Source organism: Musa acuminata, chromosome BXJ1-11, assembly GCF_036884655.1.
Source record: "Musa acuminata AAA Group cultivar baxijiao chromosome BXJ1-11, Cavendish_Baxijiao_AAA, whole genome shotgun sequence".
Classification (NCBI taxonomy): domain Eukaryota; kingdom Viridiplantae; phylum Streptophyta; class Magnoliopsida; order Zingiberales; family Musaceae; genus Musa; species Musa acuminata.
In genome coordinates, this window is record NC_088337.1 from 10,715,124 (window position 1) to 10,736,290 (window position 21,167).

General features: G+C 40.3%; 1 protein-coding gene and 1 long non-coding RNA gene across 3 annotated transcripts; one reads left to right on the forward strand and one right to left on the reverse strand.

Moving 5' to 3' along the window:
• Positions 1-4,737: 4,737 nt before the first annotated feature.
• Positions 4,738-9,230, reverse strand: LOC108951854 (uncharacterized). 2 transcript variants are annotated; one of them, XR_010481153.1, is made up of 3 exons: positions 9,134-9,230; positions 6,308-6,707; positions 4,738-5,958 (listed from the first exon to the last, which is right to left on the reverse strand). It is a non-coding gene; the product is annotated as an uncharacterized LOC108951854 (long non-coding RNA). The 2 variants fall into 2 exon arrangements; XR_010481154.1 differs by having other exon boundaries at positions 6,275-6,707.
• Positions 5,202-6,131, forward strand: LOC135597203 (germin-like protein 5-1). The gene is made up of 2 exons (XM_065089840.1): positions 5,202-5,335; positions 5,425-6,131. Exons 1-2 carry the CDS (start codon positions 5,224-5,226, stop codon positions 5,967-5,969), a joined length of 657 nt encoding a protein of 218 aa, XP_064945912.1. The 5' UTR covers positions 5,202-5,223; the 3' UTR covers positions 5,970-6,131.
• Positions 9,231-21,167: the final 11,937 nt, after the last annotated feature.

Genomic DNA, 21,167 nt, shown 5'->3' on the forward strand with positions numbered 1-21,167 from the left:
GAGTGGTAAATGAGGTAATAGAGGAGATGATTGGATTAAAAACCTACTTTAAGTAGACATCATCTTGGGAACAAGCAGTGAGACCAAGGTTGCCTCCTAACTAGGGCTTGGGTTGAATAAGCGATGGGTTGAACTCGACCAAGAGAAGAGATGTGACTTGGTAGGTTGAAAGAGAACTTTTAACCTTTGTTTTGAAGATATGGGTTAGTCTTAATGGGTTTGGGTTTAGCATGCCTTTCAACCTGGACCTAATGACTATAGAGGAGGCCATCCCTAACCTTTAGCATCTTGGTGAAAACCCTACATCCGACGAGGATGAGGATAACTCATAACTACTGATTTTAGGGTCCATTTTACTACATTGAAAGTAAATATTTGTGAGATTTTTAAATGTGGTTGTTTGAAAAAATTAAGAATATCCAAGTTGAATCCAAATCCTCTAAGGGGCCGATTAAGAAAGGTTTAGAAGTACATAGATGCATGCATACTTTCTTCTTATTTGAGAGAAGATAACCTAGTCAATTTTCATGAATGTACTTATTTAGGAGGCAATTTGTGTAAGGAGACTAAGTTAAAGGAGCTCCTAGGGAAGACAGAGAATTATAGCTATGTTGGAATGAATTCAAATTTTTTAATAACAACTAAAAATGAGGATTTCCAAGAATTGAGGGCTAGAGGACAACCTCTAAGGAACCATAGCCCTCCCAATAGTACATGATTCATCTCCTTTATAGAATTGAAATGAAAGCAATAAAACCCTTCAACCATGTCAATAATCTTATACCCTGCTAATAAAGCGCAGATTTTTAGAAGAAAGGACTTAAGCAAGTCCAAAGAAAGAATCCTACTTAGGAACTTACCATAGAGGCTAGTTTGCCCTTCCTCCTGAGGAAACCTTTTTGATATCTAAGTTAATATTCAGATTCGATTATCATTGGATCTTGATTAGTTGACCTTCTATGGCAGCATCAAGTTGTCCATCCTTATTTCCTATTGCCTTTTTGAAAAGGTTATTTTAGGAGATGGGTAGAGTCATAGTAGTAATCGAAGGATGATTATGGTTTTCTAAGGAAGGAGGAAGGGAAGTGGGGTGGGATTGGCCTCACCAAGGCAACTCTCATGCACACATGGGATGCTGGAAGGCATGAAAGAGTTATGACATTAACTTACCGGCCTAACCTCAACAACCTTCGATCTCACTAATGATAGAGTGGAAGCCATCGATCGAGAAATAGTAGCTAAGGCAACAAAGGAACTTGTTGGATTAAAAACTTTCCTTGAAGAGAACACTGCATTGGAAACAAGAGGTGGGACTTGAGTCGCCTCTTGACTAGGGCTTGGGTCGAATATAGGACAAATATGAATTGGATGAGCTAAACAAGTGGAGGGGTGTGATTTGATGGGTTGAAAAAAATATTTTTACCTTTATTTTAGAGTTGTGGGTTGGTCTTAATATGTTTGGGTTTAGTACGCCTTTGAACTCGAATGGAAGGCCCATAAAGGAGGTCATACCTAACCTTTAACATCTTAGTGGAAACCCTAAGTTCTAGTGAGAATAATGAGTAAGGCCAAGGGGATGAGAGAGAACTAACAATTACTAGTTTTGTAGCTCACTTGGTCATATCGGAAGCTAATATTGGGGAGATTTTAGAAAGTGATTGTTTGAAAAAATTGAGAATATCCAACTTGAATCCAAATGCCCTGAGGGACTAGTTGAGAAAGGTTTAGAAGCACATAGATGTAGAAATACTTTCCAATTGTGTGAGAGAGGGTAAAATAATTTATTTTCAAGAATATGCCTTGATGTCCAAATTAATCTACAGAGTCAATTATCGTTGGATCTTGAAAATGTGATCTTTTATAGTAGCATTGGTTGCTCATCCTTGTTTTTTGTCATCTTCTTGTAAAGGTTGGCTTAAGTGATAGGTAGTGTCGCAGTAGCAATCAATGGATAATTAAGATCTATTGAGGAAGAAATTAAGGAAGTAGAGCGAGATTTGCCTCGCCTAGGTGACCCCTAGGCACACATGACATGCTAGGAGGCCTAAGAGAGTGACAACAATAACTTGTCAGCTTGACCCTCAACGACATATGAAATCACCAACGACACATCGGCAAACATTGGTAGAGGAGTGGTAGGAAAGACAACATAAAAGCTGGTTGCATTAAAAATCTTTCTTGAAAAAGATAATTTTTGGAAATAACTAATGGGACCTAGGTCACCTGGGCTTGGGTTAGACATGAGATGGGTATGAACTGATTGAACCTGACTAGAGGGTGTGACTTGGTAGGTTTAAAGAGACATTTTTACCTTTATCTTAGAGATGTCAATTAGTCTTAACTGGTTTGGGTTTAACACACCTTTGAATCCGAAGTTAAAGCCTACAAAGGAGATCATACCCAACCTTAAGCATCTCGATAGATACCCTAGGTTCTGTCTGGGATGACAAGGAAGTCAGAGGGGATGGAGAGAACTTATAACTACTAGTTATGTGGCCTACTTTGTCATATTGGAAACTCATATTGGGGTGATTTTCGAATGTGATTATTTAAAAAAAAATAAGAATATTCAACTTGAATCCAAATAAATATCCTACGAGACCGATCGAGAAATATTTAGAAGTATATAGATGCAAGAGATAATAAACTACTTTTCTCTTATGCAACAGACAATAACCTGGTCTATTTCAGGAATATACTTATTTGAGAGGTAATTTGTGTCTAATGACTTAGTCGAAGGAACTCTAGAGAGAGATGGGGAATGGACTCATTTTTTTCTAATAGTGGCTAAAATTAGAGTTTCCTAGAGATGAGAGTTAGATGTTGATCTCTAAGGAACCATAGCCCTCCCAACATTATATGATTAATCTCTTATATGAAATTAAAACGTAAGTAAAAAAACCCTGTGTCCATATCAAAAACCTCTTATACCACTAGTAAACCCTAGATTTTTGGGAGAAGGGACTTAAACAAGTCTAGAAGAGGAATCTTACTTAGGAACTTACCATACAAGCTACTCTATTGTTCCTCATAGGCTAAGGAAACCTCTTCGATGTCCATATCAACCTTTAGATTCAGTTATTGTTAGATCTTGAAAATGTGACCTTTAGTAACATCAAGTTGCCTATCTTTATTTCCATCGTCTCCTTAAAAGGGTTGGCCCAAGAGGTGGTTAGGGTCACAAGATTAGTGAACAAGTGATTAAGGTTTCTCGAGAAAGGAAGCAGGGAAGTAGGATGGGATTTGCCTGACTGAGGCTATTCCCAAGTATGAGTTGCATGTTGGGAGGCTTGAGAGAGTGGCGACATTAATTTGTCGGCCTGACCCTCAATGGCCTAGCATCAATAGAGAAGTGGCAAGCAGGGCAACAAAGGAGCTGGCTGCATTAAAAAATTTTCTTGAAAAGGATATCGTATTGGAAATAAGTTGTGGGACCTAGGTCACTTCTTGACCAGAGCTTGGGTCATATAGGATGGGTATGAACTAGCTTAACCCATCTTGGAGGAGGGGTATGACTTAATGGGTTAAAAGAGACCTTTTTATCTTAGTCTTGGAGATGTTGGTTGGTGTTAACTGGTTTGGGTTTAGCATGCCTTTGAATCCAAATCTAAGGCCTATAAAGAAGGTCATTCTCAACCTTCATTATCTTGGTGGAAACCCTAGGTTCAATGAAGGCCGAGGGGATAGGGAGAACTCCCAACTATTGATTTTGTGGCTTATTTTATCACATCGGAACTAGGATAGTTTTCAAATGCGATTACTTGAAAAAATTGAGAATTTCTAGCTTGAATCCAAATACCATAAGAGACCGGTTGAGAAAAGTTTAAAAGCACGTAGATGTAAGTATAATTTTTCCTTATGCGAGAAAGGATAATCTAGTCTATTTCTTATTTGAGAGACAATTTGTGTAAAATTTGTTAATAAAGACTGAAAGAGTTTACGATGGTTAGATGTTAATCTATAAGAAATCATAACCCTCCCAACAATATATGATTCATATAGAATTAAAACGAAAACAAAAAAACGTGAGTTTCTCACAATAAGTTTTTATATACTTAAATTCTTATTATACAAGAAATTTGATGCAAAACAATTCAACAATAATACTCTTTATAAAACGCTTAAGCCCAAATCAAGAGTAATACTCTTTACAAATTAATTCAAGTCGTTGCTTAATTCCCATATGGAACTAAAATTTGAATTTGCATATACACGCGAACCATTTACAGCAGAAAATAGCATATCACACCCATCAATAAGGGTCGCTACCAAATCAGAGTTGGATCAGTAAGAGACCTTTGCTAATAACCCAGGTCATGAGAAGCCACGTTGCTATGAGACCAACCTTGACCTGAGACGCTAAATGTAAAGCTCTATGATTGCCTTGTGTAAATCGCTAAATGACATGGATCGATTTGCGAAATAATCCATGAATAACACCTTCTTTCTCTTTTGGCTAATCAAATTAATCCTAGTTTGCTGCTGAGTCACGTTTAGCTTGATCTATTTGACGACTTTCAATTGAAAATAAAATAAAAAAAAACTTTTAATTGGTGAGATAATAAGAGATAGGTGAGAGTACAACCCCATATAACTAAATCGGATTATACATATTTAAGTTTGGCTCGTAACCTAAAATTTTTTTTATTTTTTATTTTATTTTTTCGCTTACAATGTTAATTTTCTCGTCTCTTTTTGTTTTGACTCACTTTGTTTTTCAATATAATGTTCAGACCCTTGTTAGACTACACAAGGTTAAATTCTACATTGACCCTTTACATGCAGGTATCGTTTGGATGCCTTAAAGACAATCCTAACAAAGAACGTGACACAATAATACTATCATCTTTAAACAAATCTGATCCTAATCACTTATCCTTAAAGTAAAAAAAAAAAAAAAATCCCCAACCCTCTTAATCCAAGATGATCATTAAACCATTATTAGATGGTGGTCTAGCACAGTCCCATAGTGCCTCTTCCTATTAATATTTTTTGGATTTCTTCGTTGCTTATTTAATTGCCACCACCTCCCTTTTTCTTTTTTTCGTTCGAGGCTCATTTCATGCCTTCGGTATCATACCATCACAGCTTGCCAAGGACCATTTCATTCCTTCAGTACCACTTCAACCCTCTTCCTATAAATACCATCTCCCTTGTCACCCTTCTCGTGCCTTCTACACCCATCTATTTACCCACCACAGCCTAAAACTCAAGTCACCAGCTATGGCCACGTTTTCCCTCCTCATCCTCTTCTCCCTCTTCCTCGTCCTCCCTCCCTGCCTTGTCGCAGATCCTGACCAGCTCCAAGACATCTGCGTAGCAGATCTTAACTCGGGTAACATCACACTTCGTCCCCCTTTCATGATCTCTTCTCGTGTATGATCATGGCGTGTTCCTGCTCTTATAAGCTGATCGCTACTGCAGACGTCAAGTTGTTTGGCTTCGCATGCAAGCCTGCGGCAAAAGTCACAGAGGCGGACTTCTTCTTCAAGGGGCTGGCGACGGCCGGCGCCACCAACAACACCATGGGCACCCTGGTGACGGCCGCCAACGTCGAGAAGATCCCCGGGCTGAACACGCTCGGCGTCTCCCTATCGCGCGTTGACTACGCCCCCGGCGGGCTGAACCCGCCCCACACCCACCCTCGTGCCACCGAGGTCGTCTTCGTCCTCGACGGCACCCTCGACGTCGGCTTCATCACCACTGCCAACAAGCTGATAGCCAAGACCATTACCAAGGGCGAGGTGTTCGTCTTTCCCAGGGGGCTCGTTCACTTCCAGAAGAACAACGGTGCCGCTCCTGCCGCCGTCATCGCCGCCTTCAACAGCCAGCTTCCTGGCACCCAGTCCATCGCCGTTGCACTCTTCGCAGCTACCCCGCCGGTGCCCGACCACGTCCTCGCCCGGGCCTTCCAGATCGGATCCAAGGAGGTGGAAAAGATCAAAAGCCGCCTCGCACCTGGGAAGTAAAAGCAAGAGATGAAGTCAGCTGGGTTTACTGCCACTTCCTGCTTTAACTTATCATCGATCAAAACTTGTTTGACATTACTTTTCTGTCATTCGGATGGAACGCACTAATGTTTGTTTATTGTTCATTCAATCATCAGATAAATGACATTTCTCTTTCCCTTCTGAGATGATTATTCCAGAAACAAAATTCCTATAAATTCCGGCATACTGATAACATCAAGAACAGAGATATACCAGTTCACAGGAAGAACCTACAAGTATTTAATAAGCAATCAAAAGCTGGGATGGAACGGAAGGACAAAAACCTGGGATTCTTGTTGTGAATCCCCACCACAAACCTGGCGTTTACATTAAGTTACCCTCGGGCCATCCCAGAAGAAAGGGCTCAGACAACCATCATAAGAACACTTTACTTCAAATGTGGGCTTTATTCATAAAGAGCATCATCAAGCCATCAAAAGGGTGGTCTTTTATGCATTTCCCAATAGAGAGAGACTGACATCTGATTAAGCTCTTTTGTTCTTTCACCATACTTTCTGACCCAAGTTGGAAGTAGTTCATGCAGTCTGTAATGGAACCTTGATGCAGCACGTTATCCGCCACGATTTTTTTGTGCCAATTGATCACCAATTTGCATCAGCCATTTTTTGTCATTCCTTTGACCAGGATCTGGCCCTCCAGAGAAATGTCTGATCTATGGACAGGAAATTTTCATATGCTCATGAGCCTTGAAGTCACCTATCAAAGTAACCATTCAAGTAACTCAAGCTTCAGTCTTCAATCATCTCAATCGAATACTAGGCATGATAATTGTATGACACGATTCTAGAGACTGAAAGTTTAGGCAAAATATGAATATTCGACAGCAGTTTTTCATTTTCTTTTTATTAAGATGGTCCCTTTTTTTTTCTTGGCTCTCTAATATATAATTAAAGAGGCATGCTTATTCCATGTTCTGTTTAGTATTGCTATATAGGGCTCTGATTCATCCTTATATTGAGTTGAACTAGGTACTTTTAATCTTGGAAAAAGCCTCTATCTTTGAGAAATTCTTGTAAAGCGTCCCAATTTTCAAAAAATTTTATAGACTATTTTTTTCATAAATAATCATTATGCCCCTAGCTCCCATTAGACTAGCCTCCCCTCCCCTCTATCTTTGCCCTTGGTCCTTGCCAAACTTGTCACCTGCACCCTTGTACAATAGGCGATGACAGTCACCCTACTGGATCCTCCCTTGCGTGTGAGGGCGATGAGGGTCATCGCGACTGCGCCCCCCTCCTTCATCTCACGAGGGTTTGCCTCCATCGGTCCCATTGCCTGCACTCCTATGCAACAAGCGATGATGGTGACCACACTGGACCCTCCCATACACGCAAGGGCTGCCACCACGCCTCCTACTTCCTCGTGCAAGGGCAGTGAGGGTTGAAATCGTTGTGCCTCCTCCTTCGTCATGCAAGGACCATCGTCGCCTTGACGGGCCCCGTCGGACCCTCCCCAACGTGTAAGGGTCATGGGCAAGGATGGCGAGGGCCGCTACCCTGCCCCTTTCTTCCTTGTGCAAGGACGAGGCGAGCCCAGCGAGGGCCATGAAGGTAATAGTAGGTTTGATAGGACAGAGGGGAGGTGAGGCGATGGTAGAGGTGGTGCAAAGGTGGTACTGAGTAGAGATGACAATGGGTTTGACGGTGGTATGGATAAATTAATCTTTTCACATAACAAGAGACGCTCTGCGAGCACACAGTTGGTCTTTTTGTTATAGTGTTTTTATAAAATGTTTACTGTGTTTTTATTTGTATTTCTAAAACACTGTAAATATCACATAAAAACACTATATAGACAATCTTTCCTTAATTCTTCTAGTATTTACAATACCTAGCATATACACAACTGCACTTGGATATCATTTGCATCTGGGATTCTAACAATGCGATTCAAGTATATCGTTATAGTGTTCTTATAAAGCGTCAAACACAAAAACACTGTAAAATTTCATTTCAGTTCGTGACTCTACATAACATCTAAACAATTACAGTTCATGAGTCTACATATACTTTCATTCCGGTTTATATATTAATAAATGATGACAAGTATGTCCAACTGTTGTTGATTACATAAAATATACTTAGGAAATGAATTAATGATTTAGCCTTTACGGTTTCTATTTTAAACTTTACTGAGTTTCCCTTCTTATTCAGAAAACATCGTAAACTAAATACAAAAACACTGTAAAAGCTTAGTCATTCAACATACACGTCTTTTTAAAGATCTTCAAACAAATAAAGATGAAATAGGTTAAATATATTTACATCTCTAACAATATAAGACTCTTGGATCGGAGGGGATAAAAACCCACAACACTATAAACACAAGTGAAAGACACTTTCAAAGAATGAAAAAAAAAAAGGGGCGGAGAAAACACAATATATGGAAGATCACTTACCTCAAACATTGTCTTAGCTAAAAGCACCATGATTTCTTTGTGGGAAGACACCCTATCACAGCTCCAAACCAGGGAGGAGAGCAAGAATTGATTTGATTGATTTTTTTGAAGCAAAAGATGGAAAAGAAGGAAGTTGAACTAAACAGTGTTCACGGCTAAACCATGGACATTGGTCCATCCATATGGACGGGTACACCCAATGGACTGGTGCTGGCTCCCACAATCGATAGGAAACATTTGTCACAACTTTCTGAAAGGTATTTTTGGTATTTTCGAAAGATGGGTCATGGAACGAGAATAATAAAAAAGGGGTGGTTGTAAAGGTAGTAATACGGCGGAGGCGGCGGATACGATGACGATGTCGATGTTGCCATCAATCCCAACCTTTCCTCTTTCCCCCAAGCAGTCGATGCTTGAAATTGAGAGCTTAATCTTATATTAGGTCAATACTCGCATAAAAATGTCAACTTTCTTCATAATCTTGAACGTGTTATCAATAATCTGATCACAACTTAAGCTCAACTAACAAAAAATGATAATCTCACATCTAAAACCACAAGACACTTATAGCATAAGAGATCAAAAGAAAAAAATCGGACGCAATCGGAAACTCAATGTCGATAACGTAGGTTCAGCACAACATAAACAGCAAAGAGAAGACTTGAAATCAGCAGTTCCTGGCGTGGGGGGGAAGAAAAGATGGTAAAAAGAAAACAGGGCTTACCCGGCTTGACGACGGCTGTGGTTCCGACGGAGGCTGCGACCGAGAGGGCAGCGTCGCAGTTGTCGGGCGATTGGAGGAAGAGACACGAATGGGTGAGAATAGGCGTCGGGATTTGGTGGACGGGTCTACAGTTTTATTTGGACGGTCCAAGATCACATGGCACCAAATCTAACGGATTCAAATCTCAGTACAGTAATTACCAAAGAAAGACTCCAATATGTAGATATCTATTACAATTATTCTTAATCATACTGATATATATATATATATATGTCTGATAATGATCGATCGATGTACCACCCCCAATCCAATTATTGATCGTATACATATTAGTGATATATTTTATAAAAACAAAATAATTATCAGGTATTTGAGAAGAAAATTGATATTCCATATACACTTTTTTAAATGTAAAGATAAGCAAATTTCTTTTACTTTTTATTGAATCTCGAATTTTGATAATGAAATCAATTGATAAGTGTTTATGATTTAATCTGCGTTTTGAGTGACATAGGATGCTTTGATCTGGGAGAGATAATTAAAGCAGGAAGAATCATGTTGGGTCGGAGGAAAACGTGTCAGAAGATTGGACGTCGGGCCGAAGGATCGGTCGACGTATTGACAAGAGGCTTCGGGCCATGGATTCGGGCATCGAGCCAAGCAGAGCGGATATTGTGCCAAGGATATCGGAGTTGTGGAGGTCAACATGTTGCAAGAGAGGACGATGCGACGAAGAATCGGACAAAGCGTCAATGAATCAATGACATGCCGGACAACATGATTCATGCTTAGTAATAATTGTCTAGATCGAAGTGTGCTTTTGTGTGTGCAGGATTAACTACGATAACAAGGCATGAAGCAAAATGAAGTCCCGGAGTCAAGGATACGATTTCGTTGTGAGTTCGAGAGTTCGTCGAAAGTCCAGACGTTCGTCGGAAGTTCTGTAGGAACCAATAGAGAAATCCAAGAGCTTGCTGGAAGAAGCTCATTGGAACTCTCGGAAGTTCGCCGGAAGAAACCAAGACCTAGGGACTTGTTTAGCTTACGTATGTCTTAGATTTCGTAGTTATCACATAATTAGGATTGGATTTGGGCCAACCCAATTATGGGCCAATTGGGCCCATGTAAGGACTGTGTTGGGCTCAATGAAAGAACCAAACAATGACCCAAAAAGTGGCACCATCATGGCACAATCTTCGATATTGTGTCAAGCGGTGGTATCGCCAGTCTAGGCGGTGGTACCGCCTAATGCAGTGTTAGTGTTAGACTGATACTGGCGGTGGTATCGTCTGAACCCAAGAAACTTGAAATGAGATATTTTTAGGCTCCGAGTTTGAATCAACTTGAGGCCTATAAATACCCCTCTCATCCTTGGTTAAACTACATAAGACTTGAGAGTAAAAATAGAAAGAAACGCTGCTACAATCTTATATGAACTCCTCTCAAAAGTTCTTTCTCAAAAGTTCTTAGTGTTAGAATAGTTTGAAAGAGGAGTAAGTGGTGGTGTAAGGGTTATCTCCTAAACCCGGTAAAAAGAGAATCGAGTTGTAAAAGGTGGTTGGTCTTCGCCTATTGAAGGAAGACTGATAGTTGATGTCGGTGGCATCGACGAAAGAGGAATCAGTGGAGTGGATGTAGGTCACAACGACCGAATCACTATAAAAATATGGTTTGCCTTTACTTTGAGCAATTTACTTTAAACCGCAAATTGCATTCTCATTACTTGCTACGCTCTTCCGTACGCTTTCAATCTAAGCATATTTTTAGAATCAGTTTTCAATGTACGAAGAATTTTCAAAAATATAATTTTTACCGCTGTACTAATTCACCCCCCCTCTTAGTGCTGACTCTTTTCCTAACAGTTGGTATCAGAGCCACCTTGTATTTCTCATTTGGTTTAACACCCAAGAGAAATGGCTCTTTTCGGCTTTCAAGAGGGTCACTCTCTCATTCGTCCTCCCTTTTTCAATGGGATGGACTATACATATTGGAATATTCGAATGAGAGTTTTCTTGCTTTTTTTGGATTTAAACTTATGGAACATTGTTGAAAATGGTTTTCGAAGGTCTTATACTCCAATAAAAGAATGAAATGATTTGGAGAAGAAAACGTTTTCCTTAAATGCTAGAGCTACGCATGCTTTATTTAACACTTTGGATAAAACTGAGTTTAATCGTATTTTTATGTGCAAAATGGCTTTCGATATTTGGCACACTCTTGAAATCACACACGAAGACACAACTAGAGTTAAAGATTCTAAAGTCAATCTTTTAATGCATGATTTTGAACTTTTTTGAATGAAGCCGAGCAAAACCATTGTTGACATGTACACCCGTTTTACGGATATCATCAATGGTTTAAAAGCTATTGGCAAATGCTTTTCTAATTTTGAACTCGTTAACAAGATTTTACGATCACTTTCTAAGAATTGAGATTTGAAAATAACGGCTATACAAGAATCAAAAAATTTGAATACTTTTCTGATCGAAGAACTTATCGGGTCTCTAATGACCTATGAAATAACGTGCAATGCACGTAAAGAACTTGAGAACCACCTTCCAAAGAGCAGGAAGGATTTCGGACTAAGAATAATTGAAGACCACTCGAGCATAAGCTCAAGTGATGGTGAACTTGAACTCATCACTATGAAATTTAAAAAGTTAATGAAATAAAAATTAAAGAACAAAAAGAACGTAACTACTTACTATGAATGCAAGAAGAGGGAAGAACTTTGGGATGAATCGAGCTCCTTTGAAGATGAGGAGAAAATCAACAAAGACGAGGTGGCAAACTATGCCTTAACGACTTTCGACAATGAGGTAATCAAAATGCCCTTAATTATTTTAAAATTACATAATACTTTTAATGAGTTACTTTTAATTTAGTTTAGACTAATTATTTTTCTTGAAAATTGTATGTTTAATAAAAATACAAAAATAAAATAGGATCATGCTTATCATGTTAGTAATTTTGAAAATGATAATGAAAATTACATATTTTATGATAAAGAAATAAAATGTTAGATTTAAATCTAATGATAATCCTATGTATATTTTTTAAGAATAAATAATGTGTATCTTGATGATTTTTGATTTTGTTTGAAAATGCCTTATGCTTAGTGAAACCATGATAGATGAATATGCTTTATGTTTTCTTTGACTTGCCTTATTGTGATGAATGTTTTGAAAATAAATATTTGCATCATGCTTAATGATTTTTATATATGAGGACTTGAAATAATGATTTGAAATTATATGTTTTGAATTATGTGTTATACTTTTTTATCTTTCCATTTTAAACGTTGATATATAGTTTTCATACGAAAAACTTGAGTATACTTATATGAAATCAATCTTATGAATTGAACCACTAAAAAAAAGAAAGCTTTCTCCTTAAAATATTTTCTCTACTTTATCGATTTTTAAAAAAGGAGAGACTAATGAACACATCTTTATTCTTAGAATCTCTTGAAAATGATTTTGATTTGATGATTTGAATTTGAATGAGTTTTATCTTGATTTTTTCAAATTTATAACTTGAGATTTCTTATGCTTAAATCAAGATTTTATATGCATGAATTGAAAAAAAATTTTCCCCTAAGTTTCTTTTATGATTTACTAAAGAGAATATCTTTTTCAAAATTTGACTTAAAGTTTTTTTTGAATATCTTTTATTATTTGATCTCCTAAGATTTTCTTTCGATTATTTAAGAAGAGGTTTTTCAAAAGAAATCATGCCTTTTGGCATTCACATGATCTTATCTTTCATGATATGATTTTTATACAATTCATTGTATTCATGAAATGTTTATTTCATCACCCAATTAATTTTTTTTGATATTCTTCATGTGATGATATGAAATTATGCATGAAATACTCATGATATTATGTTGATGCATACAAATGAGAATTTATGATTTGTATATCACATGATATGATTGAATCATTGGTGTAAAAGAAAAATAAAATTATTAGCTTGCACATTGCAAAAGAGAACAAAAATATATATATGCTAGCTTGAATGATAAAACATGAGATTGTTTATAATACAAATTTATTATTCTCATGATGTGTAAATTGAAATAAAAGGAAATGAATTGTACCATTATATTGTTATTCTCTTCTTTTTGCCAATGACAAAGGGGGATAAAGAATTGCTAGTGTGCACATCTCAAAAGAGAAAGATTTGCTAGCTTGCACAATTCAAAAAGTTACAAAAACATGCTAGCTTGCTCATCTCAAAAGAGAAGCAAGGATTGCTAACTTGTATATTTCAAGAAGCAAAAGTTGCTTTCTTGAACATCTCAAATGTTGCTAGCTTCATTTTTTAAATATTGTAAAATTTTGCTAGCTTGTACTTTACAAAGGAAGCACAAATGACACTTCTCAAAAGAGAAGAAAGAGCTTTCTATCTTGAACATCGCTATCTTTCATTTGCTTTCGAAATTTTTGTTAGCTTGTATATTATAAACTTATAAACTTGCTATCTTACTACCTTGCATATCTAAAACTTGATAGCTTGTATGATGTAACACTTGCTAAATCTTACAAATTGCATGATGATAAAACTTGATATTATGTTTTTCATGCAATAATTTGAACTTATATCTCAAACACTTAATAGTTGAAACTTCTCCTTTTTGTTGATGACAAAGGGGGAGAAGTATGATCATGTTATACATGATGACGTGTTACAAATATTCATGATTAAATTTATAATGACTTGAATTCAGCTTGAATTCAAGGTTCTATCAATATGGCATATTAATAGGGGGAGTTCATTTAAACTCTAGGAGTTAAGGTTAACTCTGTCATCAATTGGTTGTCATCATAAAAAAAGGGGAGATTGTTGAATCTCAGATTTTGATGATGAAACCAATTGATAAGTGTTTATGATTTAATCTACATTTTGAATGACGTAGGATGCTTCGATCTGGGAGAGACAATTAAAGCAGGAAGAATCATGTTGGGCCAAAGAAAAACGGGTATCGAGCCAAGAAGAGCGGATATTACGCTAAGGATATCGGAGTTGCAGAGGTCAACTAGCCGATTGGGCAATAGGCCGCAAGAGAGGACGATACGTCGAAGAATCAGACGAAGTGTCGATTGATTAATGACATACCGAACAACATGATTCCTGCTTAGTAATAATTGTCTAGATTGAAATGTGTTTTTGTATGTGCAGGATTAACTACAATAGCAAAGCATGAAGCAAAATGAAGTCCTAGAGTCAAAGACGCGATTTTGTTGGGAGTTTAAGAGTTCGTCGGAAGTCCAGACGTTCATCGGAAGTTCTACAGGAACTAGCCGAGAAGTCCAGGAGCTTGCCAAAAGAAGCTCGTCGAAACTCACTAAGAAGATCGTTGTGAAGTCTAGGAGCTTGCTGGAAGTCCGTTAGAACATTGTCGAGAGATCGTCGGAAGTTCGCCAGAAGATCACCGGAAGCTCATCGGAAGAAACCAAGACCTAGGGACTAGTTTAGCTTATGTATGCCTTCAATTTCGTAGTTAGTGCTAGTCATAGGTGCCCAGCAAGCCAATCACGTGAGTGATGGCACGTGTGACTTGATACAGAATCTTTTTGCTTATTATATTTTGGCGTATATCACTTTATAACTATTGCATAAATGCATATATATTGTGATGTCCTTGGATTTGTGCAATGGGAATCGGATCGTGATGAGATCACGATAATGAGATCGATTCACCTTTAAACACATATCCTAAATAATCCCGGTCATAGGTTACTCGAGAGGGACATCGTGATAACCGGACAGACTGGTGTGCTGTATACCCGTCCATATGATGGATGCAGCTGGTCTCATAGCTGCTCGTGTAGGGACACTAGGGATACAGTACAGGTGCTCATTGGAGAATGAGTTCACTGATTGATCCGCTTACGGAATGCTGGATGGTTGATGATGCCTTATTGTCAGACAACGATTCCGTAGTCCTAGTGGTGTATCTGGTTCTTAGACTTGAGACACCAAGGATGTCCTGTATGAGTGCTCCACTCTTTGATACCAGACTTATAGGTTTGGCTGTTCCCAGATCTAGTACAGCTGGTCATTGGGAGTGGTAGTCGACCTTACGAGGGCTATTGAGTGTCGATAGAGGATCATCCACTCTCGGTATCATGAGAGGAATATCCCATGTGATCTTGCTCAGACAAATCCCTGGCCAGGGTCATTCGGGTTGAGAGAGAAAGAGTTCTCCGGGAGAATCCGATTAGAGCGAGACTCGAGTAGAAACCGTATGGGTCTGACAGCACCATGCTCGATATACGGTCTCTGGGATATTAGATGGATGAGGGACTATAGGTACATGGTAACTGAGGACAGACAGGTCCAATGGATTGGATTCCCCTGTATCGTCTGGGGACTACGGCGTAGTGGCCTAGTACTTCCGTAGTCGATGAGTCGAGTGAATTATTACAGAGATAATAATTCACTCAGTCAGAAGGAGTTCTGACAGGTATGACTCACGGCCAGCTCGATATTGGGCCTAGAGGGTCACACACATATGGTAGGCATTGCGATGAGTAGAGGTTCGGATATGAGATATCCGACGGAGCCCTTGTCTTATTGGATGCAGATCCAATACCCACTAGGGAAAGGACTCATTAGGGTTTTGACACGGGATCTCTATAAATAGGAGGGATTCACAGCCTCATAGGCTAGAGTCTTTGCTTGCCCTTCCTATTCTCCTCTCCCTCTCCACCTCAGAGTAGGCCTGGAGTTTTGAGGAGCGTCGTCGCAACCCTGCTGTGTGGATCACCGCTAGAGAGGAGGACGCTTGACCTCCTTCACCCTCTCCTAAGGATCTGCAAGGAAACAGGGATATACGATCTCCCTAGGTAACACAATCTCTATACGCAGTTTTGTGTTTTGCGGATTTTTGCGCACCAATCTTCGCACGACGACGAACATCTTTTTGGGAATCGGGGATTTTTGTTTTCTTGTTCTTCCGCTGCGCATATGATGTCGCCCCCCTATGATTTCCCAACAGTGGTATCAGAGCCAGGTTGTTCGTGCGAATGATTGGTTTTGAACTGCGTGTGTTGTGTTTAGGAAGAATATTGACGTCAAAATCGTTGACGCAGAAGCGAGGAAGGGCAGCAACAGTTGCTGCCCTCGATCTGCGTACCTGCAGCCATCTGCAGCGGCAGCCGCAGCTGCAGCCGCAGCCAGGCAGCACAGCGCCGGCGCATGCGCAAGCGCTGTGCCTGCAGCAGCCGGCCGGCGGTCTGCTTGCAGCAGGCTTGCTGCTGGCGGGGCTGGCAACCCACGGGCAGAGGCGCCGCAGGGCAGCGGCGCCTGCCGCCGAAAGGAAGCGGCGCCTGCCGCCGCTGCTCCCGCGGGCGAAACCCCCCACAGGGGCGGCCGCCCGGCGGTACAGCACCGTCTGCGGAGGCAGTGGCGCCCGAAAGGGGCGCCCACCCGCAGCGGCATCGCCGCCAGCGGGCGTGCCGCCTGCAGGCGAGGGCAGTGCCCTCGCCCCGCCGCACAGGCTGCCGCCGGCAGGGTGGCGGCGGCGGCAGCAGCGAAAGGGAGAAAGGACATTAGGGTTTTCTGGGCAAAAGACAGTTTTGCCCCTCGGAATTTGAGAAATTCCAGTTTCTGTCTTTTGTCTAAATTACGAAAATACCCTTAGGAATTGAGAAATTCCCTACATGTCCCTGATTTCAGAAAAATATTAATTAATTAAAAAGTTTAGTTGATTATTATTTTTATTATTATCTAGTAGTCCTACATGATGATGATTATTTATACATGTGATGTATGATGTGTGGACGGATGATCATGGACCGTGTGATGTGTGTACTTGTGATTATTATTATTGAGGTCTGCGAACCTCCATTATATTTCTCGTTTATTGTCGGGCCTGCGTGCCTATGATTAAGTTGTAATCACATGAGGAGGCGCAGCGAGAGCGTGGATGCGATAGCGGGACCCACGAGACGGACGATCGTGATGCATGGAGATGCATCAAGATGTCGACGAAACCGACGAGAACGAGATGGACGATCACAGGGCATGGAGATGCACCGTTGCACACATAGATCTTGATGTGAGTGATTAGGCCTACTGGCTCGGGCCTAATCATATTAGGTTGTGGTCCATGATCATCTGATGTGATTGCTTATACACATACTAGATATGTATATATATTTGCATGCGATGTAGATATATATTAAATATGTATATGTGTGACATGTCATATTAGGAGACCAAATTATAGAAACATCTCTCGATAATATTAAGTCGGTAAACGTGAGGCAATTAGATTGACCCACGTGGCCTTCCATCGTTATGAGTAGGAACCGATTCCCGGTGTAGGTTGAGTTGGTCGAGTCCCTCGAGACTCACCTATATCGCGATTCGCTATCTTGCTTACGACATAGAGATGTCACCGGTGACCTGAGGACATGGTATGCTTGGTCGAGTCCCTCGAGGGTATATCATCAAATCAGACTCATCTTGTAACGAAGGTGTTGACTTAACCGAGCATCATGGTTGGTCGAGTCCCTCGAGGCCATGGTGATTCGGAGGCCGAACAGGACGGGAATCACAAGGAGTTGTGATCGGCAAGAGTTGCCTACCTTTTAGGCTTAGTGTGATTGGTCGAGTCCCTCGAGGTTACACTAAGACGCTGATTGGATCCTGATCCCCACTAGAAGTCTGCCGGAGACTTCCGTTTTACGTGCTGAGGGTGTCGCGTGACTCGATAGTAAAATAGTGGGAGTATATTAAGATAGAAGTCCATATCTTGATAGTTTATTTCTTGCAAAATCTGCATGTTATTCATTTTTGCTACATCTTTATTTTCAGAAAATGTCGCTTTCAAATCCCTTACGTGGCATACTTGATGTCAACCGCCTCACTGGTCCAAATTATACGGATTGGCTCCGTAACTTGAGAATTGTTCTCACAGCGGAGAAAATCGTGTACGTCCTTGATACAGTGATGCCTACGCCCGAAGAAGGGGCAAGCGAGGATGAGATCGCTCGCTACGTGAAGTACATTGATGACTCCACTCTTGCTCAGTGCTATATGTTGGGCTCTATGACTCCAGAGTTACAGAGACAACATGAAAAGATGGATGCCAGATCCATTCTCCTACATGTCCGTAAATTGTTTGAGGAACAGGGAAGGACTCAACGATATGAGATATCCAAGAGCCTTTTCCGCGCTAGGATGACTGAGGGGACACCGGTTCAGAACCATGTCCTAAAGATGATTGAGTGGATAGAGAAACTCACAGGTCTAGGAATGGTCCTAGAGGATAACTTGTGTGTGGACATTGTGCTTCAGTCCCTACCAGATTCCTTTTCACAGTTCATAATGAATTTTAATATGAACAAGCTTGAGGTGACTCTCCCAGAGCTCCTCAATATGTTGAGGGAGGCAGAGAGTACTATTAAGAAAGAGAAGCCAGTTCTCTACACTGGTGAGACCAGAAAGAAAAGGAAAGCAGAAAGGTCCCTTAAGAAGGGAAAGGGTAAGGGCAAACAAGGTAAAGCAAAGGTTGCTAAGAAAGACCCAACAAAGGACAAAGGCCGGTGCTTCCACTGTGGTAAAGATGGGCACTGGAAGAGAAACTGCAAAGAGTACCTTGCAGAAAGGGCGAAACAAAAGCTTGATGAAGCTTCAGGTACATTCATGATCAGTCTCCATTTGTCAGACTCTTATGATAACACATGGGTATTAGATACCGGTAGTGCTTATCATATATGCAATTCGTTGCAGGTTCTGGCAAGGCCTAGGAGACTAGAGAGAGGCGAGATGGACCTAAAGATGGGTAATGGAGCAAAAGTTGCTGTATTAGCTGTTGGCGAGGTCGCTCTACATCTGCCTAGTGGAGCTTTTATTGCATTAGATGCATGTTATTTTGTTCCTTCTATTATCAAAAACATTATTTCCATTTCATGTTTAACAGTTAGTGGATATAAATTTGTTTTTGAACAATGGTTGTTCGATATTATTAGATGATAAGATCATCACGAAAGGAACATTGCATAATGGTTTATTTATGTTAGACATCACTCCACATATCATGAATGTAAATGTGTCCAAAAGGAAACGAGATAGGTTGAACAGTGCATACCTGTGGCATTGTAGGCTAGGTCACATCCATGAAAGAAGGATTCAAAAGTTGCTAAATGATGGATATCTAGATCCATTCGACTATGTGTCATATGCAACTTGTGAGCCTTGCATTCGTGGAAAACTGACCAACTCTCCATTTAGTGGAACTGGAGAGAGAGCCACTGAGTTGTTGGAACTCATACATAGTGATGTATGTGGACCCATGTCAACTCATGCCATTGGAGGTTACTCCTACTTCATTACATTTACTGATGATTTCTCAAGGTATGGATATGTGTACTTAATGAAGTACAAGTCCGAGGCCTTTGAGAAATTCAGAGAGTATAAGAATGAGGTGGAGAACCAGACTGGAAAGAGTATCAAAACTCTTCGATCAGATCGAGGAGGTGAGTACTTAAGTACAGAGTTTACTCACTTCCTCAAGGACCATGGGATATTATCCCAATGGACACCTCCTTATACACCTCAGCTCAATGGTGTCTCTGAAAGGAGAAATCGTACATTATTAGATATGGTACGGTCCATGATGAGTTTCGCTGACCTACCCATCTCATTCTGGGGATATGCCCTAGAAACCGCATCTTACCTTCTGAACAGAGTTCCAACTAAGTCGGTAGTGTCTACACCATATGAGATATGGAAAGGGAAGAAGCCTGATCTTAAGGTTGTTAAGATTTGGGGCTGTTCTGCCCATGTTAAAAGACACAACCCCGATAAGTTAGAATCAAGGACAGAGCGATGCAAATTTGTGGGATACCCCAAGGAAACTTGTGGGTATTATTTCTATCACCTCAGGACCAAAAGGTCTTTGTAGCTAAGAGAGCAGTGTTCCTTGAGAAGGAACACATTCTTGGCAGAGACAGTGGGAGAATGATAGAGTTGAGCGAAGTTAGGGAACCAAGCTCAATCACCACTCTACAGCCCGAGTCTGTTCAGGTACCTAATACACAAGTATCAACTTTACGCAGGTCTGATAGAGTATCCCATCCTCCTGAGAGATATGTGGGACATATTAGAGCAGAGGATGTAGAGGATATTGATCCTCAGACCTACGAGGAGGCTATTATGAGTATAGACTCCGGGAAGTGGAAAGAAGCCATGAATTCTGAGATGGATTCTATGTACTCCAATAAGGTTTGGAACCTAGTTGATGCACCCGAAGGTATTGTACCCATCGGTTGCAAGTGGATCTTTAAGAAAAAGATCGGAGTAGATGGAAAGGTAGAGACCTATAAAGCAAGGCTAGTGGCTAAGGGGTATCGTCAAAGGCAAGGTGTTGACTACGACGAAACTTTCTCACCCGTAGCAATGCTAAAATCCATCAGAATTCTATTGGCTATTGCAGCACACTATGATTATGAGATCTGGCAGATGGATGTGAAAACCGCATTCCTCAACGGGAACCTCGAGGAGGAGGTGTATATGATGAAACCTGAGGGATTCGTGTCCAAGAACTGCCCAGATAAGGTGTGTAGGTTGCTTAGATCCATTTATGGACTAAAGCAAGCTTCCCGAAGTTGGAACATAAGATTTGATGAGGCAATCAGATCTTATGACTTCGTTAAGAACGAAGATGAGCCTTGTGTGTACAGGAAGGTAAGTGGGAGCGCTATCACCTTTTTGGTGTTATATGTGGATGACATCCTCATCATTGGGAATGACATAGGAATGCTATCCACAGTAAAGACATTGTTATCTAGACACTTCTCCATTAAGGACTTAGGAGAAGCATCCTATATCTTGGGGATTAGAATCTATAGAGATAGATCCAAGAGGATGCTTGGCTTGTCCCAGTCCAGGTACATAGAAACCATTGTCAAAAGGTTTGGTATGGAAAATTCCAAAGGGCGAACATGGATATGATACCTTATGCCTCAGCAATAGGGTCTATCATGTATGCCATGCTATGTACTAGGCCTGATATAGC

What these genes read in the sequence shown, in the direction of transcription:
- LOC135597203 (XM_065089840.1), top strand. Translation starts at nt 5,224, where the DNA reads ATGGCCACGTTTTCCCTCCTCATCCTCTTCTCCCTCTTCCTCGTCCTC. An exon ending in CGTAGCAGATCTTAACTCGG is followed by an intron (nt 5,336 to 5,424) that starts GTAACATCACAC and finishes TCGCTACTGCAG; the next exon opens with ACGTCAAGTTGTTTGGCTTC.